The sequence below is a fragment of the Opisthocomus hoazin genome, chromosome 1 (genome assembly GCF_030867145.1).
Source record: "Opisthocomus hoazin isolate bOpiHoa1 chromosome 1, bOpiHoa1.hap1, whole genome shotgun sequence".
Taxonomy (NCBI): Eukaryota; Metazoa; Chordata; class Aves; order Opisthocomiformes; family Opisthocomidae; genus Opisthocomus; species Opisthocomus hoazin.
In genome coordinates this window covers 4,918,672-4,941,340 of record NC_134414.1, presented here as the reverse complement: position 1 = coordinate 4,941,340, position 22,669 = coordinate 4,918,672, and the positions used below count along the sequence as shown (strand labels likewise).

The window sequence follows — 22,669 nt, the reverse complement described above, 5'->3', positions numbered from 1 at the left end:
GGGGTTGGGCTAGGTGACCTCTGAAGGTCCTTTCCAACCCAAAGCATCCTATGGTCCTGTGAATCTCTTGCTCTCTAACTTGGCCATCACGTCCCGGCACAGCGAACGCGGGTCCTCCGGGGTCTCACCCAAATGGGGGGGGTACATTTCAGATGGCAAGATGTGGTTTGAACCGGGATGCGGCTGTTAAATATTCCCCGCCTGTGACTGCTCCGGTCGTGGCTGAAGCCCTTCGAGACTTCATGGAGGGCTGACATCTCCGTAAAAATAAATAAATCACACGAACCAACAACCACCCAGCCTCGAGAGCTACCAGGAAGGGGGGGGGAACCAGACGAACCAGAACCCGTTAAAGCTGCAAAAGCTGCAAAAAACACCGTTTTGGCTTGGGAGAGCCCTCCCCCCCGCTCCGGCAGCCGGAGGGACCCCGCATCCCACACTCCCCCCCCGGCCCGCAGCCATTGGCGGGAGGCCGGGACAGCTCCAGCGGATCCTCCCCTTCCTCTCCCTCCCCAGGCGGGTTTTAAGAGGGTTTTTTCCCAACTTTCCAGAAGTTTCTCCCCGGACCCTTATATACCCCCTCCGCGGGAGCGGGAGGTGCACAGGGCAGCCCAGAGGAGCAGCGGCCCGGCCCCCACCGCAGGTAACGGGGTGGGGGGTACCGGGGGCACCCAGGGCTGGCAGGATGCGGCCAAGCTGAGATTGCAGCAGGGAGGGGGTTATTTTGGGGTCCTGCGTGCTCCGGGCTGGCCCCATAGGTTGGGGAAGTCGGGGGGGGGGGGGAGGGGGGATTGCATGGGGAAAATGGGGTGCATGGGGGAAAGGGGGGTGCTTGGGGGGTTACATGGGGGAAGGAGGGGTGCTTGGGGGGTAGCTTGCGTTGGGGATATGGGTGGGATGCAGGCTGCCCTACAAGCTTTCTCTGGTTTTGGAGAAAAAGATCCTTCCCCGCCCCCCCCCCCCCCCCCCCCTCCAGTTTGCCAGAGACGGTCGCACCCCGGTTTTGCACCCTGGAGAAACTTTCAGGGGGTGAAGAAAGAGAAAAGGGGGGATAAGGGAAGCACCAACCCGGTCCGAGTGGTCCCGGAGCAGCCCTGGGAGGGGAAAGCCTCCAGCTCCTGCCCAGCCTGGGAGCCTGCGGGACCCTGGGCACCAGCCCAGCGCAGGAGGGAGAACCCTCGCTGCGGCCTGACTAACCCTGTCCTTCTGCCCCTCGTAACGAAGCGTCACCTCCTTCTGCTGACATGGAAGAGGCCTTTTCGCTTGCACGCCTCCGTCCCTGCGGCTTTGTCTTGGCGAGGGGAGAAATCCAGTCCTCTGGATTATATAAATAAAATAGTAATAAATAGAGTATATATAAATACAATATATAAAAATAATATATAAATGGTATATAATATATAAATAACATGTATAAAATACCCACATACATATATAATATGTATATTATATACAATAAAAACCCAGAGGTATTTGGGTGCGTGCCTCTGGCTGGCTGTCGTGGGCGCCGGCACCTCCAAATCCGGCCGGGAGAGCGGGTCCCCGCAGCCCCGAGGGGGTCTGCCGGATGCCACGCTGGCACAGGGCTGGGCTGTACAAACGCAGGAGAGGATGTCATCGGCGGCGCATTCTCCCCCCACCCCACCCCGATATTCCCTCTGTTTTCACCCTGGGTTATGAATTCACCGATAATCTCGGCCGTAATCTAAGGATGGGCAAAATTTCTCCGCCTCGCCGCCGCGGGCTGCGTCGCTCGTCGCCCGGCCGGATTCCTCGCCAGTCTCTGAGTAACGAACCTTTTTTAAGCTGAGGGATGTCAGCGGCGCTCGCAAGAGAACTACTCCATGTATCTGTTTTCTTTCAGAATGAAAAAGGCAAACGTTGACCTCACTATGAAAGAGTTTCAAGGTATCTCTAGAAATAAAAGGGAAGGAAAAAAAAAGCCCAAAACCTTCAGATTTTAAATGCTTGCCACACCCATTGCTGTCAAGGGGCAGTTTTGAGGCTGTTGCACAAGTTTTTTACTCTTAGGGAGCAAAGCTCTTCCCTTCAACGGAAGGCTTGCTCCCAGAAGGATTTTAGGATATAAATTGCCTCCCTGAAGCTACTAATTCCAGCTCTGGCAAAGGGTCTCTGGTGCAACTGCGAGCTCTTTTTGCTTGGGGCTGTCTGCGTGCTTCCTTCCCTATGTAATCCCAGCGGGCCCTTCGCTTCCTCCTCTGCGCGCTTTAACCCTGACGCTGCCCCGTCGCAGCCCTCCCTTGTCTCCGCACGCAAGGAGCAGGCTCTGAGGCTGGCCAGGAGCAGGGCCGGGGGGGGGCAGAGGAGCAAGACCGAAACTTCACCGGAGTACCCTTGGGCATGAAGCAACCTGTTGAGGAAAAGCTGGTTTGGGGCGTGGAGGTGGAATTTTAAGCCCCGGGGATGTGCCGTTGGGAAGGTTTGGTGAGGGCAGCGGGAAGTCAGGAGGGAGGGGAGGTCTGGGGACAGGTTGTGGCCTCGGAGGCAGGCGGGATGAGCTTCAGAGAGCTTTCAGGCACGGCATTTAGGACTGGTCGGTCTGCAGATTTATCGAGGCTGGGAGCTCGGAGCCCTCGCTGGGGACGGGCGCGCTTGTGTTGTGATGAGACGCGTCTACCCAACGCATGAACGTACTGGGAAGGGGCTCTGCTGGGGGAAAGGAGGGGTCCACCACCTTCCTCTGTCCCGCTGCCTCCCTGGCAGGGTTGTACAGGCAAAACTAAGACAGAGCTGACCAGGCAGCCTTGGATCTTCTCAAGGGGCCCCTCTGGCTTAGCTTGGTGGAAGCTCATGTGCTCCATCTAGTGCCTACAAAGCTGAGCGTTTGGGTACGGAGCTGGGGTCCCCAGAGATGATCCCCGCTGTACGCTGACCCCAACAGCTCGACAGGCAGCAGCACTGTGCTACGTGGCCCTTGGGCAGCAGAAACATCTCGCTTTTAGCTTTTTCCTGAGCGGGGCAGAGGTTTGACCTGCTACTCTGGGGACAGAAATAACTGTTGCTTCCATTCCCTGGCCCCTCCTTGAATCATTTACTGTACATGAACATATAGTAATAGAGCAAAATTGCTTAAAAACGAAGCTTTCATTCAAAATGCACAGGCTCTGCATGCCAGAGCGCAGCCTGGGCTCTTGTTGCTCAGGGGAAAGCCCAGCGTGGACTTGGGATCGTTGCAGCCCGAGTGAAGCGTTGATGCAGATGGTCTGGCTATCACTAGAGCCTAGGAGTGGGTTTCACTGGAAGAACCCTTGGGGTCTCCGAATGCTCCAGGACGGGCTTGAATCATGCTGATGGTGAGGTCTTCTTGCTCAGCAGGTCCTCAGAGGTGTTGGGTGTTGCTGAAGCCATGTGGGTTATCCTGGTGCTTGCCCTCTGCGGCCTCGCTGCAGCCGTGCCCTCGGAGGACAGGAAGCTGAGCGACAAGGCAACAACGCTGGCTGACCGCAGCACGACGCTGGCCTTCAACCTCTACCACGCCATGGCGAAAGACAAGAACATGGAGAACATCCTGCTGTCCCCCGTGGTCGTGGCCTCTTCCCTCGGCCTCGTGTCTCTCGGGGGCAAGGCCACAACCGCCTCCCAAGCCAAAGCAGTGCTCAGCGCAGACAAACTGAACGACGACTACGTGCACAGCGGGTTGTCCGAGCTCCTGAACGAGGTCAGCAACAGCACGGCCCGCAACGTCACCTGGAAGATCGGCAACCGTTTGTATGGCCCTGCCTCCATCAACTTCGCCGATGACTTTGTGAAGAACAGCAAGAAACACTACAACTACGAGCACTCCAAGATCAACTTCCGAGACAAGAGGAGCGCCCTGAAATCCATTAACGAGTGGGCAGCCCAGACCACGGACGGGAAACTCCCAGAGGTCACGAAAGATGTTGAGAAAACCGATGGGGCTCTCATTGTCAATGCCATGTTCTTCAAGCGTAAGTTCTACCCTCAGTTCTTGATACAAAAGTGACTCAAAACCTAGCCTGAGCCAACACGTAGCAGCCCAAATGGGAAGGTGAACAAATCCTAGGTCCACTGGAGGCATGCTCCTTTACAGATCAAGTAGTCAGGAACTGTGCATGAAACTACAGAACCACAGAATCACAGAATAGTAGGGGTTGGAAGGGACCTCTGTGGGTCATCTAGTCCAACCCTCCTGCCGAAGCAGGGTCACCTACAGCAGGCTGCACAGGACCTTGTCCAGGCAGGTCTTGAATATCTCCAGAGAAGGAGACTCAACAACCTCCCTGGGCAGCCTGTTCCAGTGCTCCGTCACCCTCAGAGGGAAGAAGTTCTTCCTCATGTTCAGACGGAACTTCCTCTGCTTCAGTTTGTGCCCATTGCCCCTTGTCCTGTCACTGGGCACCACTGAAAAGAGCTTCGCCCCATCCTCCTGAAACCCACCCTTCAGATATTTATGAGCATTTATTAGGTCCCCTCGCAGCCTTCTCTTACCACCCATTCCCATTTCTTAAAGCTGAATTTCTCTCTCCTGTAGCTCACTGGGATGAGAAGTTCCATCATAAGATGGTGGACAACCGTGGCTTCATGGTGACCCGTTCCTACACTGTGGGAGTTCCGATGATGCATCGCACAGGTGAGTTGCAAACCTCCTGCCCCATGTCAAGACCAGCTGGAGTTATGCTCACTGCTGCTCTGTTACCCAGTTGTCCACCAGCTGCTTCCAAGGTTGTTTTGACTCATGGGCAGCAAGAGAGAACAAAGCAGGGTGTGCTTGTTCTGCTGATTCAGTCTCTCTACGAGCAGAGAGGATCCATGTTTACTACTGGGTGCTTGGCTGTTAGGAATAAATCCTAGCTCATCACACAAATGAGAGCCACCGTTTTGAGTTGTTGCCAACGCCAATAATGCCGGGCCAGTTCCCAAAACAGCGTTCAGACCTGCTTCCCTTGGTGGCTGGGGAAAATCTGGGGTGAATTCGCAACAAAGTTGTGAGTAGCTTTGCCTCTGCCACGTATCTCACCATTTCCTGCTTCTGATTTGAAGGTCTCTACAATTACTACGATGATGAGACAGAGAAGCTCCAGGTGGTAGAGATGCCACTGGCTCACAAGCTCTCCAGCATGATCTTTATCATGCCAAACCACGTGGAGCCTCTGGAGAGGGTGGAGAAACTGCTGAACAGGGAGCAGCTAAAATCCTGGGCTGGCAAGATGAAGAAGAGATCAGTGGCCATCTCACTGCCTAAAGTCGTCCTGGAAGTCAGCCATGACCTTCAGGTAAAGGACGTCCTTAAAGAAAGCAGTGGGGCCTGATAGTTCTTTGGGGTGGGAGAGAAGATAGTGAGATGATGGGTTATCCGTGCCTGTCGTCCTTTTTCCAGCGGCTAGACTAACGATGGCCAGAAAGGATTGCACTGTGTCATCTCTGGGAGGGTTGCTGACCTCTTTTCTCCTCCTAGAAACACTTGGCTGATCTGGGCCTGACAGAAGCCATTGACAAAACCAAGGCTGATTTGTCAAAGATCTCTGGCAAGAAAGACCTTTACCTGTCCAACGTCTTCCACGCTGCTGCTCTTGAATGGGACACAGACGGGAACCCCTACGATGCTGACATCTACGGCCGAGAGGAGATGAGGAACCCCAAGCTCTTCTATGCTGACCACCCCTTCATCTTCATGATCAAGGACAGTAAAACCAACTCCATTCTCTTCATCGGCAGGCTCGTGAGGCCCAAAGGGGACAAGATGCGTGATGAGTTGTAGTCATGGGTAGTTTTTTTTTCTTCCAGAGTTTTGGTTTGTGTGGTTTTTTTAGTGGGGGGGATTTCAAAAAAGGGGAAACACTATTTTGTATCCTTCTCGAACTATGGGTGCTATTCAGACCAGGGTGCATTGTGATGGGAAACCAGCATACACTTTACCTCACCCCGAAATACTTATTGCACAAACCCACCTCCAGAGGGAAACAGGGGAGCCTGCCACAAGAGGGTCACCGGGAGTGGAAGGGAACAGGCACCCTCCTCTGAGATGTTCGGGCTGATGGTCTAGCTCCTCCCTGCACTAGAGTTAAGTCTCCTGCCAAGTACCTTGCTGCTACCCGCAGCCCTGCAAAGGCAAGCGCCCTCCACCCTTCCATCTCAAATGCTTCTGCATGTTTAGCTCTGCCACTTAACTTTTCTCCCCCTTTGATGCCGTGCGGCACCACACCAGAGCCGCTCCGGTCGCTTTGCAGTTGGTCTTTGCTTCTCTCTTCTCTCTTCCATGGTATGTCACAGAGCACAAAGGGCCGATTCTGCAGTCCGGCCCCCTCTGTGGCCCTGGGAGCAGAGCAGGACCGTGCCAGCATGTGAGAACGGAGATTGTGTGGAGTTGTGCCCTTCTGTCCTGCCCAGCCCTGCTCTGGATGACTTGGATGCTTCAACCGCAGCAGGTCATCAGCTCCTTAGCTAGAACACTCACTGCAAAGCCCAGTGCAGCTCTGCTCAACGCATGCACAGCGAAGTGGCTTAGGGGTGTCAGCAGAGAGGCCAAAGAGCACTTGGATGGAGCTCTGAGCAACCTGGTCTAGTGGAAGATGTCCCTGCTCATGGCAGGGGGGTTGGAACCAGATGATCTTTAAGGTCTCTTCCAACCCAAACCATTCTATAATTCTGTGATTCTAGAAAGATAAACCTGAGGTCCCTTCAACACTCCTGCATAACAGAAATGGCTGTGCTCCACCCCTCTGGGGATCACCATGGGGGCTCTTGGGCTGACATGTGGAATTAAATAAAACACCATGTACCAGGCAAACGGCAACTCCACTTCTCTTGGTGCTTCCGCATCAGCACTTAGGGCTGGGAAGGAGCCAGTTACCACTGTGAAGGTTCTCCTAGTTATGACCAGGGCTGGTACCCATCAGCTCCCACAGCAGCCAAGGGACTCCTGGTGCCGGCTTCTCAAGGGGAGGTGGATCAGGTTCACAAACACTTTCTTCTTTAAACACAAAGCTTTAGAGCTTCCATTACCTGATGTCCTCATGACCCTCTTCTGAAGCTCCTCTCCTCTTGTGATCCTTTAGCTCCCTGCTGGCTGACCTGGATAAGGGCATGCTGAAAAAGAAATGTATTTATAGTTATACTCGTATTTATGTCTGATAATTAACAAGTTTCACAGCCTGCTCCAGCCTAGACTTGGAGGCTTTTCCTATCTTCTTCTCTCTAAGGGCTATCATCAGGTTAAATCTATTTAAAGAAGCAATTGGTATGATCCCATGAGCACTGAAGCGTGCGTCAGGTAAGCTTTGCTACGCACTGAGAGACATCGCAAAGCAAGTAATGACAAGATTATTGAAATGAGAGAACTCTGTGCATCACAGTGTAAGTGCCAGCTATTTGAAACCAGCAAGGGCAGCGACTGCATTGCTTGGCTGTTATTTTTATTTCCCTGCCAATGTGCTTGCTGTCGGGTTGCTACGCAGAAGCCCAATACTGCATATTCTCAGACCATACACAGGACTATTTCCACTTATTTATTAAGTTACAACTACGAAGTCTCTTACTGGGCGTTTTCTACAGGCAAAAACAGAGCAGCCTGCACCCCTGAGTTTGACCCGACCATGCCTGCTCCAGGTTTGCAAGGTTACACAATCGCAGAAAAGCTTGTCTGCCCTAATTCCTGTCCAAGCCAGAGGGAAAGGGAGATTCTTGCCATTCAGCCTCTTCCCAGATCTCATTCCCAGGTGCTTTTCCCCACTGTGCTGGGAGGTAGGAGGCAATCCACAGGGATGTACCCAAAGGCATGGGAAGCCTGAAGCCCAGTGTGTGCTAGACACTGCCCGGTGAATCAGCGCAGCAAAACCCACACGCCGTAGCACGTTACGGAGGACTGGGGGGGTGGGACGGGGGGGTAAAAGGGGTGGGCAAGGCAAGAACACACTGTGGGATATTGTGAATTATTTGCATCATGTGGATGCAGGCGTCTGATGGCTTTTATTGTCTGTTCTTGTACCACACAATGACAGTTGTATAATTTTGCAATAAAACTTTTTTCAGTGAACCTCTGGCAGCCAGAGTCACTTGCAGGGTTTGGGTGGAGACAAAAAACTCTTGAAAGAGTTTAGAGAGGTTCTTTGCCATCCTTAAATCCAATACAGCTTGCTTAATCTGGTAATTATGGACCAAAAGTACACTTAATACACAACAACAGATGACTTCCCATGACACATCCGTCATGGGAAAGGAACACTATTTGCAGGTTGGCTTTTTACTTTACTTTTAAATTTTTCTCCTGAAACTGCAAGTATCCAGCATCTTTACTGCTTCACAGGTAAAGGACTTGCTGCCATGCTCAGAGCAGGCTTAACCCAGCAGCAAACAGCTGTCAAAACATGGCAGCACAGGAATAAAAAGTGAGCTGTCAGCCCCAGGGACCAGCCTTCCCGACCCTACAACCCAAAGCTGCTCTAGCTGGGATGCAATCGAGGGCAACAGAGGAGGAGGAACTGCAAGAACCTGCACCACTGCTGCAGCCACACAGCTACGTATGTGTTCCCCAGCTGGAAAACCCAGCAGCGTCAGACCCTGCCGGCCTGACTCCTTCCACTGCTGGGAAGGGTTTAACCCGCTCTCCAGTCAAGCGTGCAGCCTTCTGCCACTCTGTCACAAGCAAAACAAAAGCCACGGACGTTTTCCCTTGTGCCTGTGCCAGAACAGCACGTCTGGGACGGGCAGGCACACGCATCCGTGTGCAGCTCCACAGACTGGAAAAGCGCCGGCTGCGTGCCGCATCAGCGTCTTTCACCACACAATTACAGAAGCCATCTCCAGCACGAACCACAGCAGCCCAGAACACCGTGAACTGGAACAGCAATACTGCAAGGAAGTTAAAAGCTTTCCAGAGCTCATCCTACCCCCAGCTCGTCTTGCAAGCAGCTTGGTTTTCATCCTAAGGAAGACACAGGGAACTGAATGACCTCCTACCCCTTATTTAGCAGCTTCGAACAGCTCGTGGTGGTGGTGTACTCCAACACACACTAGAAAGGTACTCAGTTCACATGCGCAAACCTTGACCATTATGGGATAATCATAGAATGGGTTGGGTTGGAAGGGACCTTTCGAGGCCACCTCATCCAACCCCCCTGCCGTGAGCAGGGACATCTTCAACTGGATCAGGTTGCTCAGAGCCCCGTCCAACCTGGCCTGGAATGTTCCCAGGGATGGGGCATCTCCCATCTCTCTGGGCAACCTGTGACAGTGCCTCACCATAAATTAATTTCTCCTTATATCCGGTCTAAATCTCCCTCTTTTAGTTCAAAACCACTCCCCCTTGTCCTACACTACAGGCCCTGCTAAAAAGCCTGTCTTTCTTAGAATCCCCCTTCAGGCACTGGCAGCTGCTCTAAGCTCTCCCCAGGCTGACCAGCCCCAGCTCTCCCAGCCTTTCCTCCCAGCACAGGGGTTCCAGCCCTCGCATCATTGCTGGGGCCTCCTCTGGCCCCGCTCCCACAGCTCCAGCTCTGTCCTGTGCTGAGGGCTCCAGAGCTGGACGCAGGACTCCTGGGGGGGGTCTCAGCAGAGCAGTAATCTTTGATGTGGTCCTCAACTTCTTGCAACATGATGGATCTAGCAAGAAGAGAGGTACAGCAATACCACTATCAAACACACTACTTGCACATCTCGATCTCACACACAAGCAACTGAACATCTCTTGATTCTACCAGTGATCAGCACTGTGAAATTCATAGGCTGATGGACCGTGTTGGAGGGCTTTAAACCAGACAGAAACTGAGCCATCTCCAGGAAAGCCAGCCCTCACTGTAGGACTGCAGGAGAAACTTCCAGTTGGTCATCATCTAGCACATTGAGAAGTTTCAGAATTTAGATAAAACGTGCAAAGCCTTGCACTGCATGTCACCCTTCTATTGCTTCACGCCTTCCAGCTGTCACACATTTCCTGCTCCTATAAAGCAACAATGCTGGTCTGGCACTTTATTTTTTTTCCAAATTCAAATTCATATTTTAAAAAAACACCCAAATTAATGTTGGTGTTACTTACTGTAATACTTAACACATAGTGACTTTTTTAAAGCTTTCCACTGAAACATGTGCACAGAAACCTGAAATCAGATTTTCTTCTGACACCCCAAGAAAGCACATCTGCTTGTGACAGACTTCACCAGCTTCCCAGCCACCACCCTGCGGGGCTGGGTGTCCAGGAGGCCTGCCAGGGAAGCTGGGAACAGGCAGGCTGAGGCTCACACATCCACACACGTTGCCAGACAGACCAGTTCCCCACACCGTCGGTTTGCAATTCCAGTTCATAAGCTGCCTGCCTTGCTCCTGCAGAGAACGCTCCTGAAAATGGAAATCTGGATGTAAAAGCTATTCCTAAGCAGCCAATTTTGCAGATTCGTAGTTTTTGTTCATGCAACAAACAGGTCCTGAATTTCTCGAAGTCTGAACGAAACAAAGCCTTGATCCTGTTGCACACGAGCTCTTCCTACGATGTGCAGTCTCTTCCCATTACTGCACCAGACTTTGAACACACTGGTAAAGGAGCTGACAGAACGAGAATCTCTGCGTGGAACTTCACCAAACACTCAGTCTCACCGCTTCAGCTCCAGGGCTTCAGCTTGACCGCGGCAGAGAAGAACAGCATCAAAGTAATGCACACAACGGAACAGAAGTGAAAACACCTCCCTGCCTACAGACTGCGTTTCCATAGCGTTAAGTAGCCTTGTCACCTATTATCAACTTCAGGATCTATGTTATCCTACAGCTCATTAAAGCCAGTTATTAATACAGTGACAAATTAACGGCCTGTCTACTCAAGCCTTAAAGGAAGTTCCCCCCCCTCTCACTTAAATACATTTCCATCTCAAAGTTCAGGACAGAAGGTTTGATATCCAGAGCGTACATTTTTTTTCCCCTCCAACTAATGTGTAAACACCTGCTCAGAAGTTTGTCTCACCCCATATCTCTACCAGCTGATGTCACCTGACCCTAACAGGTTCCTCTACAGTCTATAGCCCCAAAAGTCACACAGTGAACATCTTTTTAGTAACAAGGGAAACGGATGTACAGAGGTGAAAAAAGCATTCAGCAGAATACAGCAATACTTCAGTTGAAGCCAGAAAGGTATAAACTACTGCAGCTGCTTTGGACGTTGCTACAAAAACTCCCCCTTCTGGAAACTGCAGCGAAAGGGACTGGTGTGTAACTGAAGAGTTATCAGTACTACTCCAGTTCATGGAGCCCTAAACACTGGACTGCGGCTCCAGCAAATCAGCATTTTGTCCCTGCTTTGTTTAGATCAGGATCGGGTAAGTTCACTCCAAAAGGGTAACAGAAGCTGGAAGAAATGCAGTGGAATTCCTTCCATACCAAAGGTGGGAAGCAAGGCTTTCCTGGAATACATCTGGCAAAAAAAAGCACCTCCACAAGCACTGTCTTTTGTGATTTTATTAAGAGATGTTTTCAGGACAGTCAAGCTTCTGGTCGCAGATGTTACAAACCCTACAACAAAAACCAAAATACTGAGTGAGACAGTGGCAAACCATTTCCCATAATCATCCTCCTACCCAAAATGGTGAACATACAAACAGGCTCCAGGAGTTCAAATTAAACAGCATCTCTCATTTCTTCCATTCCAGCCAACGATCCCCCTTTTCCCCACAGGAGCAGATCTCGCCAATCAGATTCCCTTGTTTCACTGTTGCCCTGCAAACTCCCTGAACTCTCCCTGTTGACACAAGGCCAGCTTCAGTCAGAGAACGACGCAGTCTGGCTTTCACTAGCAGCTAAGGAAGAGGCCTTCGGCCCTGTGCCTCCTGCTGCTCTGATCAGAGAAAGCGAGGAAACTTTCAAAGCAGCAAGTTGCACATTTTCACTTGGGACAACCCAGAGCAGGGCTCGCACAGTTTCAAGCTATACATTTCTGTCTTGGAAGCTGCTCACTCAGGGAGACAAGATTTCAAAGCTTGATTATTTACTTAAGAAACTAGCCTACACATTGTGCTCAATGTTACCGGCTTCTAAGTCTATCCTAAACTGGATCCCAGCACATTTACTGTGTGAGCAATATACACCCTGTGCTGTCAACTGCACACTGGTAGCAAGTGGTACAGTGTGAGAACACCCAAGGCACTGAACCCTTCTCAGACAAATGCCTCTACGTCACTCACATTGTGACCCAAGGTCCCCAAATCCATGCTGTAGAACACAACACAGAACAGGGCACTTGGACAAGGATGTTCCCTTTCAGACTCGTCATCTCATCTTCACTGAAGGGTGTGCTCAGCTGGTTTGCAGCGTGCCTTACACCATGCCCCTTCATCCAGGGCAATGCTCTAAAGCCAACCCAGCTGATCACTGCACCTGGAACAACGCAGAAGCTTTTCTTCCCAGTACCCCAGCTTCCCGACAGCTCTTTTTTGGTGACTTGACACCTTTTCCACACAGATCCTCCCTCCCACCGCTCGCAGGCACTTACCCCTCAGGCAGTGGGAACCGGCTGAGGCATGGCTGGCTGTTCTGGTTTGCCACCTTTCTGCTCTGAAATGGGGGTGGTGGGCAAGATCTCTTCTTTGGGTTCCACAATGCTGACGTGGTCTGGCAGAGGCTTTTTGGGGCCAATCTTTCCGCTTGGGTCCCACGGTAACATAATCTTTACTTTGATTCCCAGTACTCCTGCAGAGAGTGACAGGACAACAGAGACATGCTCATTCGACACAAAATATCAAGCACACCTTCACAGGGACAAGCCCCAAGGTTATAAAATATGCTACCTGCACCAAAAACACCTCCTGACAACACTGAAGATGCAAGCTGACTAACACAAATGGGCTACAGCTTAAAAATCTAGTTATTGTGAATTTACATCAGCACGTCTACTTGTATCTAATTCACTGTCTTTGCTAACTGCAGGCTGAGGCTATGATGAAAACGTGCTACATCCTTAAGTCATGCCGTGGTTTTTAAACCCTGTTTTTCCTGGGATAACTCCGCTGACTTTCCAAAGAAATAGCACTGTTTTTTCTGCATCCCTTCTCAGACAAATGCCTCTAAATCATCCAATGAGTAGGACATCCTGCGCAAGGCAGCCTTAGCACAGCACCACAGAACATGGTGCTGAACAGGCTGCAATGACACCAGGACATCCCTTCTGACTCGTCATCGCATCATCACCGAAGGGAAGGTGGAGAATAGCTTTGCCTATGCTAGTATCCCTACAGCAGGTGTTAAGCCAATTAAGGTGCAGAAGTCACTTGTGTTTTACCAGGGGACCGGACAAGTATAAGCAGGCTTGGCTGGTTTAGCTGGCAAGACTTGACAGAGCACAGCTATGCGGGAAAACTGGCCAACACGTGCTTTTTTGTGGGTCTTGTCTTGTCGTACCCGTACACCTGGGAGCAAAGAAAGCCAGAATCCAAACTGCCAACAACTCTTAAACCCAGTCAATATGCATTTTATTTGTAAGTCATTTTGCTACCAGCCTCAGAGGCTAGAGGACACAAGTGAGAGGATCTGGAAAACCTAAAGCCCCATTCTCAACTGGAAACACTTAATCCCCAGCACTAGAAAAGCGGATGACCTAGGATGACTACATAAAATTCTGTCATCTGCTGAAGGCCCCTTCTCCATTACCCATTCACATAACACAAGTTCTCCTTCAGATGTAATGTGCAAACTCCACAGTTAAAGCTTAGTTGGAAAAGCCCAAGAAAATAACAGATTTTCAGTCAGAACAACTAGTGGCTGCACAACTGAACCACTCTGCAAGATCAGCGGTGCATCAAAACCACGTGAGATACCACCGCACAGGTGACAGGGAAACCTCTAACCTGCAGGCACGGAATGCCAGCAGTCGAGATCTTCTGGCTCTGAAGCGACAAGAGAAGGAACCAACAGAGCTGCAAGGCGATCTGCATCCCAGCCACTCACCCTGCCGGAGAAGAACGTGACGCACTGCTGTGTCAACGTAGTAGTTCACCGGGTCTCCACTGTGGATCATCAAGCCATCCACGAATTTCATGGACTTGGCACGCTGACCTCTGAGCTTGCCCGACACAACCACCTCGCAACCCTTGGCGCCGCTCTCCATGATGAAGCGGAGGACACCATAGCAGGCTCTGCAGGGAGAGAGCAGCAACAGCCACGGCATTACCCCCGCTCTGCCAAACCCGCACGGCTCCGGGGAGGCATTTTACCCCAATTTCAAGCACAGACAATCACACCTCTACTTTTGCTTGTAAAAAGCCTTCCGAACGCACACCCATGCAACCAAAGCTCTGTCGATGCTATGCAAAGCAGTAAAAATCTCTGCACCATTTTAGCACTGTCAAACCCAGCCTAAGAGAACTCTTGTGCCTTCTGATCTGTGCAAGGTTGTGGGAACAGTGACAAGCATACGTTCTTTGTGACACAGAAGCAGCTCCAAGCTAAAGGTGGCCAATACACCCATGTCAGGAGTGCAGCTCCTCATCCCTTCTCAGACAAATGCCTCTAAATCATTCAGTGACAGGAGGCTCCTGCTGAAGAACCACAGGCAGCATCACAGAACATGACACTGCAGAGGCACTGCAACAAGAGCCACCCACTTCTGACTCGTCATCTTATCGTCACCGAAGGGATCTGAGAAGTAAGGCCACTGTGACCTGAACAATTCAGCCAGAAGGTTTGAATTTGTGTTTCACTCCTCCACCCTTTTATTCACAAAGAAATAAATGCAAGCTTCATGAACACCAGTCAGACAACCTGTAATCTGACCTACACTAAGACTTCAACTTTTCTGTCTGAAATACTTTATCTAGCAATACAGAATCATAGGAGGATTTGGGTTGGAAGGGACCTTTAAAGGCCATCTAGTCCAACACCCTGCAGTAAGCAGGGACATCTTCAACTGGATCAGGTTGCTCAGAGTCCCATCCAACCTGGCCTGGAATGTTCCCAGGGATGGGGCCTCCACTACCTCTCTGGGTAACCTGGGCCAGGGCCTCACATCCCTCTGCAAAAATGTCTTCCTTCTATCCAGTCTAAACCTCCCCTCTCTCAGTTTAAAACCATCACCCCTTGTCCTATCACAACAGGCCCTGCTAAAAAACTCATTGCCATCTTTCTCATAGGCCCCTTCAGGCACTGGCAGCTGCTCTAAGGTCTCCCCGCAGCCTTCTCTTCCCCAGGCTGAGCAGCCCCAGCTCTCCCAGCCTTTCCTCCCAGCACAGGGGTTCCAGCCCTTGCATCATTGCTGGGGCCTCCTCTGGCCCCGCTCCCACAGCTCCAGCTCTGTCCTGTGCTGAGGGCTCCAGAGCTGGACGCAGGACTCCCGGGGGGTCTCAGCAGAGCGGGGCAGAGGGGCAGAATCCCCTCCCTCGCCCTGTGCCCATGCTGCTGGGGATGCAGCCCAGGGCACGCTTGGCCTTCAGGGCTGCCAGCACACACTGCCGGGTCCTGGCCAGCTTTCCACCCCCCAGCACCCCAAGCCCTTCTCGGCAGGGCTGCTCTCCATCCCTTCATCCCCCAGCCTGTGCTGGTACCTGGGGTTGACCTGACCCAAATGCATGACCTTGCACTTGGCCTTGTTGAACCTCAAGAGGTTCACACAGCCCCACTTCCTGAGCTTGTCCAGGTCCCTCTACTATCAAAAGTAACCGTGTTCTAAACAAAAATCTTCTACATGGTAGAATTTCCAAAAATGTGAACTGGCCTCTTCAAGTGCAGCATTACTAGGTTAAACTTTCAAGCTAAAGACAAGCTGGCAAGGAATGGTATTTGAACCCCACACTTCGTCACTGTGCCATCACCCTCAGCTTGCTCTACTCACCGACGCACTGCTAAACCTCCCAGAAGCTTGTACCGCAGGGACTCTGCCTGAGCGATTGCGCACAGACCTCTTGTGGCCACCTTCTCAGCGTAGAGCTGCAAATGAAAATAAGTAAACTCACCAACAGGGCTGTATTTCCAGATACTTTTAATTTAACAGCACACAGGAGCTTCGTATTACTCTATGCCCCAACCTCTACATGCAGGTAGTCCTTCCATTTACAGCAGAAGCTTCATCCTCAGATACTACATTCCCTCAACTCCTTTGGTGCCCATCTCTTTACTCCTGGAAGAGCGGAGACATGCTGACAGCACTTCACTGAAAGTCAGGAGCCTATTAAAACATCCACGGTGCAGTCTCAAAGAGCTGCTGCTTCAAACAGCCCCAAAACATTAGGTATCACTGGAGACAGGCATCCAGACAATCACAAGAACTTCACTTCAGATGCAGTTTTCACAATATATCAGTTATACAAGTCTGCTTAACACCAAACCTAAGAAAAGGTCTTATTTTTGAAAGCTGGGAGAGTGAGGTGTATTAAATCTAACGTCTCCCAGAGACCAAAGTCTGCTACTTCAGAAGAAGCAGACATTCAAAACCATGCACACAATATCCCTAGAGCTGACAAGTCCATGATGTGCTCCGTGAGGGTTCGTGCCATTCAGTATGCTTACGCATTTGCCACAGATAATCAGCAATCTTCACTGTATAATGTGATCCAGCAACACTGGCCAAGCAGGAATAAATGTAAGCACCAACCCAGACCACACATTCCCCCATCCCTAATTTGTTTTAGAGGAAAATACTAGTAAGGGCACCAGATTTCAAGCATTGAAAGACCAGAAATCACTGGTGTATCACTTTACTGTCTATTCCATTACAGCATCATACTCAATCTCAAACATCCTTCTAAACTAAAACACTTTCTTTATGAGGACAGAAGCATTATGAATTCAGTAAGGGTAATGGTAAGACATGAATACCAAACATTATGCTGTTAGATAGCTTCTCACCTCAATATTGGGACAGCAACATTCCTCCGTAAATAAGTTTAAGAAGTTTTATCCGCATCCTCCTTGCTGGGAAATCACAGAAAACCAGCCGAAGTGATAGCACGCAAAATACCATGAACAGTAAAGCATTTTGTATTTCAGTGCCAGTGTTTTGTGAGAATGGATAAAACGTGCCCCAAGTTATCCTCAAGTCAAATCGTCTTGCAGCTGACGCCACCCAGACAGTGCACAAAGCTAACTGCACAACCCACTTACTACTGTTTTAACCAAGACATTTTTACCTCAACGCTTCCCTCAGGGAATCCAAACCTCTTCTGCACAACAGCCGTCAGCTCCCGGATGCGGCGACCCTTCTCGCCCAGGACATTCTGAGTTCTGCAAAAAGTAAGTACAGCATGACTGAGAAAAGTGTCTCCAAGCCTAAGCCCGTAACCATCCCAAACAGCTTCTAGACTGAGCATCCAACTTAGTTCAGGGGTTGCAACACTGCTGTATCGCTAAAGATCACTTCAGGATCTCTTTCCCAAGTAGCTTCCCATAATGATTTTCATCTTCAGCCTGCAGCAGCACCCCTTACAGCCTTGCACAGCACCTGTGAGTCAACAGCAGCATCTCAGTTACCTGGTGGCAAGTATGATAATCTCAGTCCTGGTTGGAGTGACCCGGACTTCTACTCCGGAGTACCCATCTTCAGCCAGTTCACGAGTCAGAAACTCATTCAGCTCTGCTTTGAAGATACCGTCAGCGACAAACTAAAAAAAACAACAGACCAAGTCAAGCTCTGCTGAAGTGCTCAGCCTGAACACAAGATGTTAACTTGTGAGTTTTGGTGCAATTCATCCCTGGACCATCCTGCAGACTGGCAGTCTCTGCCCCCACAGAAAGGAAGCAGCGCTGAGGAGAAATAAAAGCATCTCCCCCAAAATGCCCAGAGACAGGAGCCTACAGTACTGCCTGATCCACACCTCACTGCAGCCACGCTTCATGCTGAAATCACAGAATGGTGGGAGTTGGAAGGGACCTCTGGAGAGCACCTAGTTCAACCCCCCCTGCCAAAGCAGGGTCACCCAGAGCAGGCCGCACAGGACCTTGTCCAGGTGGGTCTTGAGTATCTCCAGAGAAGGAGACTCCACAGCCCCTCTGGGCAGCCTGGGCCAGGGCTCCGGCACCCTCAGAGGGAAGAAGTTCTTCCTCATGTTCAGCTGGAATTTCCTGTGCTTCAGTTTGTGCCCGTTGCCCCTTGTCCTGTCACTGGGCACCACTGAAATGAGTCTGGCCCCGTCCTCCTGACACCCACCCTGAAGAGATTTAGAGGCATTTCTAAGGTCCCCTCGCAGCCTTCTCTTCTCCAGCCTAAACAAGCCCAGCTCCCTCAGCCTCTCCTCGTAGCAGAGATGCTCCAGTGCCCCTCACCATCCTCGTAGCCCTCCGCTGGACTCTCTCCAGTAGCTCCTCATCTCTCTTGAACTGGGGAGCCCAGAACTGGACACAGTACTGCAGCTGGGGCCTCCCCAGGGCAGGAGAGAGGGGGAGGAGAACCTCCCTCGACCTGCTGGCCACACTCTTCTTAATGGATCATAGCTCGCCACCGTATCTTGCACTAGTACTTTAAGTCTTCTCCTGGAGGCTTGGAAAGGGATCTCATCCTTTGTGATTTCAATGATGGGTGGCCCAGACCAGTGGGAGACTGGCAAGGAAAGAAGTGGAGGGAGGAGCCCTCTCCTGCTGTCTTTCCTTTAGAATACAGCTATGTGTCATATTTCCAAGCTCATTTCACCGGGAAAGTATAAGCCCGTCAGCTTTGCTTTGGTTTTGGAAGAGAGCTCTGTTTTCCAGCTCTCATGTGGTGGTCTGTCTGGAGATGGGGCTGTAGGTGACCCTGCTTCGGCGGGGGGGTTGGACTAGATGACCCACAGAGGTCCCTTCCAACCCCTACTATTCTGTGATTCTGTGAAGTCGGTATGAATTTGCATAAAATTAGAGGGGTGACATCCCTTTACCAGCCCCACAGGGACCTGCTGCTAGGGCTCCCACTGCCATCCCGACAGAGCACAGGCCCCAGGCCTCCCTCCCCCTCCAAGGCAGGTACAGCCCTGCGCCCTCCCGGCCCCTGTGACCCACGGAACCAGAGAGTCACTAAACCTAAATCCTTTCCACTACGAAAAAGTAAAAACAACTAATTCCATCAGCTTCCAGGACCGCCCCGCGCCCCTCAGCATAACCCCAGCCTGCCTCCCCTCTGCAAGGCCCACGCTGGGCTGCGGGGGGCGGGGGAACCACGCGCCCCCTCACCCCGGCCTCCCGCCGCCGCCATGTTCCCCGCCGGGCCGCCGAGCCGCATCCGCCGCCATCCTCCTGCATCCGCCGCCGTTCCCTCGCCGCCACCCCGCCCCGGCGAGGCCCGGGGCCGCCCCCGACGCGATCACGCCGATATGGATGCGCCCCACGACCCCGGCGAGCCGAGCCGCCGCCCTCACCTTGCGCTTCTTGGAGATCTGCACCGCCATCTTGAGCCGCGCCGCCCGGCGGAAAAGAAGGAGCGGGCCCTGGTGGGAGGGCTATATCTGCCTTCCGCCGCTCCCCATTGGGCGGGCCAGATCACGTAGGTCGGCGGGCGGGGCCTGATGGGAAATGTAGTCTTCCCGGTGAGCTGGCGCGCCGCCATCTTGGGGAGCTTTAACCCTACCGCTGCCAGTGGGTTTTCCCGCCCTGCCAGGCTGCTGTGAACGCCCGCGATCGGCGTTAAAAAGGGTACAAAGCCGGTATAAACGGTCACCGGGCTTGGCAGCAAGATAATTCACCCCGGTTTTCTACGCGGAGGCCTGCTCTGGTGGTAAAGACGCCCTCCCCTCACGGCTGTGCACCCGGCCGCCTCAGGCGTGAGGGGAGCGCAGCTCGAGGCTCGGCGGGAGGGGAGGCGAGCTGCAGATCTCCACCCCTAACAGGCTGCTGCTGTCGCTTTAACCTTCTTTTTTGAGTTAGTCACAGATGAAGGGAACACCCGTCAGGAAAAGGTGTGAAAATCACAGGCAGTCTATGTGGTTATTTCCAGGGAAACATCAGGAGTCTTTGCTGCCAGAGGATGCTGTACTGTTATCCAGTAATTTCCTGCTTTATGTAAATTTTAACAATAGCTATTAAGCATGTATACATCACTGTATAAATACATATTTATTTAACTGTAAATACAGATGGCAGCTAACTGTAAACTTGAAGTTATTGCGGGTCTTTCCCACCATATGTGTGCAGCATCCCGAGCAACAGGGCTGCGGTCCCCATGCCTCGCTGCAAGACAAGTCATTCAGTAGACAGGACAGTTGTGGCTCCAGGGCAGATCTTCTTTGCGTTTTTTTCCTCCTACCGTGGTATCATCACCTCTGCAGCCTGAACATTGGGTTAAATTAGTAAGAGCAGGGGTGGGATTTCTCACTTTGAAACTTCTGTGGTGGCCAAAGATGGGGAAAATGGCAATTTTTTTGGAATCGGTTTAGGGATTGTAGGGGATTACAGGGTTTTGGTTGTGCCATTTCAATTAGAAATAATAATAACGGGTAGAATTGATACATGAAAATACCCGCACACTAGTGGGTAAATATGGTCTGCTTGTGAAGAGTCAGCAAAGGGAAGTCCTGCCTTGCAGACCTCCTAGAAGCGAGCCGGAAGATAAGGGGATAAAGGGCAAAAAAGCTTGAAATGAGCTGCTTGGCTTTCTGTAAGGCTTCTCTTGGAAAGCCCTCCAAGAGGCCTTACAGAAAATACATGGCCACTGGCAAAGGCGGGGGCATTGCCCAGCTCTGCTCCTTACATGGATGCTGCAGTGTTCTGTGCAATAGAAGAAGAAATTAAATGTCAGAATTATCAAAAAAAAGAAAGAAGAAATGGGAGACCATCATTTCACGGCTCTGTAAATCTATGGCATGCCTGTCTTGTGCTCACTGGGTAGATTGGATCCGGATCCTCTGTCTCCAGAAGGGTAGAGGAGACCTGGGAGAGGGTGAGAGCTGGGCAGCAGCCATGCTTACAGGCCTGGGAGCAGTTCTGCGTGAAGGAAGCTGTGCAGGTTGGGACTCAACCTGGGAAAGATAAGATGTGGTGGAGATCTACCAAGCCACACAAGCTTCAAGAGAATGGACAGGGTCTGACTGTTCATGGTCCTTCCATGAAGAGCAGACGAAGGCACTGGGAGCTGGGTGTTTGCTGCAAACTGGTTTGTTGTATTTTCAGTTTTCTGTGGGCATTTGGCTATAGAAAGAAACTCTGAACTAGATTTCTTCTGAGCCAGCATGGCTGCTCTCTGGTTTATAGTTGGGTTGAAATTAGATGGTTGATCACAGAATCACAGAATGACAGAATGGTCAGGGTTGGAAGTGACCTCTGTGGATCATCTAGTCCAACCCCTTGCCAAAGCAGGGTCACCCAGAGCAGGCTGCACAGAACCTTGTCCAGGCGGGTCTTGAATATCTCCAGAGAAGGAGACTCCACAGCCCCTCTGGGCAGCCTGGGCCAGGGCTCCGTCACCCTCAGAGGGAAGAAGTTCTTCCTCATCTTCAGCTGGAACTTCCTCGGCTTCAGTTTGTGCCCGTTGCCCCTTGTCCTGTCGCTGGGCACCACTGGAAAGAGTCTGGCCCCGTCCTCCTGACCAGCACCCTGAAGAGATTTATTGGCATTTCTAAGGTCCCCTCTCAGCCTTCTCTTCTCTAGGCTGAACAAGCCCAGCTCCCTCAGCCTCTCCTCATAGGGCAGATGTTCCAGTCCCCTCATCATCCTCATAGCCGTCCTCTGGACTCTCTCCAGTAGCTCCTCATCTTTCTTGAACTGGGGAGCCCAGAACTGGACACAGTACTCCAGATGGGGCCCCTGATGATGGCCCCTGTGTCCCCACCAAGAGGCATTGCCACAGGCTGCTCTGCCTGGCAGCCTCCTCCCACACTGCCCGTTTTTGGGCTGGACTGCTCAGGTCGTGCAAAGCTGATGAGCAAAGAGCAGGTCCCCATAAACACACCGGGCAGCAATCAGCGTCGCTCTGGAAACATCGAGGTGGAGAAGGCACCTCTGCTCTGGAGCTGGTACCAGCCCTCGGAGGGAGGATGGAGAGCCGAGTGGGAGCTCTGCTACCGGCTCTGAGTCCAGCTGGGAGCGTGGGTGAGGGTGTCTGGCACGGCCCAGCCCTCCTCCAGCTGTATAAGCTCTCTCCCAAGTAGGGTGGCTGCATCCAGACCCCTGCTGAGGTTTGGCCCGTGCTAACTTCTGGGCCAAACCCCACCACGGCCTCGTTAACAGCGTCACTGCACCAACCAAGGTGTTTTGGGGCTTGTGTTTTCTGGCACCGCTTTGCTGCCAAATTGAGACGTAGCCAGGCAAACCATGCGGGGAATACCAGTAGGACCAGTACAGCGCTGGTAAAGAACCTCTCCTTCAAACGCCCACCCAGCATCGCCCGCGGGGGATGGCAGCGGCGCCCGGAGGAGCCGGCTCTCCTCTCTTCCAGGCAAAGGGCTGGTTTGCCACTAGATGTCAGCGGAGACGGTTTCCAGGGTGGGAAAAGCTTGGTGTCTCTCCTCACCTCCCTCCTCCCTCTTCCCCAGGGATCCATTTGTCCAGGATTTGAGGGATGACGGAGACATCGACGAGACAGAGCCTGTCCGCAGCAGCCCGCCGCTCCACTTTGCAAGGTCAGCTGCCGGTGAAGGGCTTGTGTCCCCTCTTCTTGTCACCAGACACCTTTCTCTCACTCCTGTTGTGTAGCACCATCACGCCCTGTCCTCAGCCAACTCCTTCCCCTCCCTCTGGGCCTGTCCGAGTTTGGCTGTCCGTCACCCGCCACCCTTTGACCTCTCTCCCCACCCTCTGCAGAGAGCTATGATCTCTCCAGAGAGAA

At 51.9% G+C, this 22,669-nt stretch overlaps 2 protein-coding genes and 3 non-coding genes across 9 annotated transcripts; 1 reads left to right on the top strand and 4 right to left on the bottom strand.

Moving 5' to 3' along the window:
* The first annotated feature begins 504 nt into the window (after window positions 1-504).
* SERPINH1 (serpin family H member 1) lies at window positions 505-6,991 on the top strand. Of its 5 annotated transcripts, none has more exons than XM_075415435.1 (5): window positions 505-643; window positions 3,337-3,950; window positions 4,514-4,612; window positions 5,023-5,255; window positions 5,438-6,991. In XM_075415435.1, the coding sequence occupies exons 2-5, from the start codon at window positions 3,368-3,370 to the stop codon at window positions 5,738-5,740; spliced, it is 1,218 nt and encodes a 405-aa protein (XP_075271550.1). In that variant the 5' UTR covers window positions 505-643; window positions 3,337-3,367; the 3' UTR covers window positions 5,741-6,991. The 5 variants fall into 5 exon arrangements, with proteins under 5 accessions (XP_075271550.1, XP_075271559.1, XP_075271566.1 ...); XM_075415444.1 differs by having other exon boundaries at window positions 3,334-3,950; XM_075415451.1 differs by lacking the exon at window positions 505-643 and adding an exon at window positions 2,241-2,440.
* Window positions 6,992-11,403: 4,412 nt separating this feature from the next.
* Window positions 11,404-19,360, bottom strand: RPS3 (ribosomal protein S3). The gene is made up of 7 exons (XM_075415486.1): window positions 19,269-19,360; window positions 17,413-17,543; window positions 17,073-17,166; window positions 15,779-15,873; window positions 13,900-14,087; window positions 12,449-12,645; window positions 11,404-11,472 (listed from the first exon to the last, which is right to left on the bottom strand). Exons 1-6 carry the CDS (start codon window positions 19,296-19,298, stop codon window positions 12,452-12,454), a joined length of 732 nt encoding a protein of 243 aa, XP_075271601.1. The 5' UTR covers window positions 19,299-19,360; the 3' UTR covers window positions 11,404-11,472; window positions 12,449-12,451.
* LOC142364348 (small nucleolar RNA SNORD15) lies at window positions 12,109-12,245 on the bottom strand. Its single transcript, XR_012766250.1, has one exon. It is a non-coding gene; the product is annotated as a small nucleolar RNA SNORD15 (small nucleolar RNA).
* LOC142364345 (small nucleolar RNA SNORD15) lies at window positions 13,001-13,148 on the bottom strand. Its single transcript, XR_012766249.1, has one exon. It is a non-coding gene; the product is annotated as a small nucleolar RNA SNORD15 (small nucleolar RNA).
* LOC142364341 (small nucleolar RNA SNORD15) lies at window positions 14,442-14,585 on the bottom strand. Its single transcript, XR_012766246.1, has one exon. It is a non-coding gene; the product is annotated as a small nucleolar RNA SNORD15 (small nucleolar RNA).
* Window positions 19,361-22,669: the final 3,309 nt, after the last annotated feature.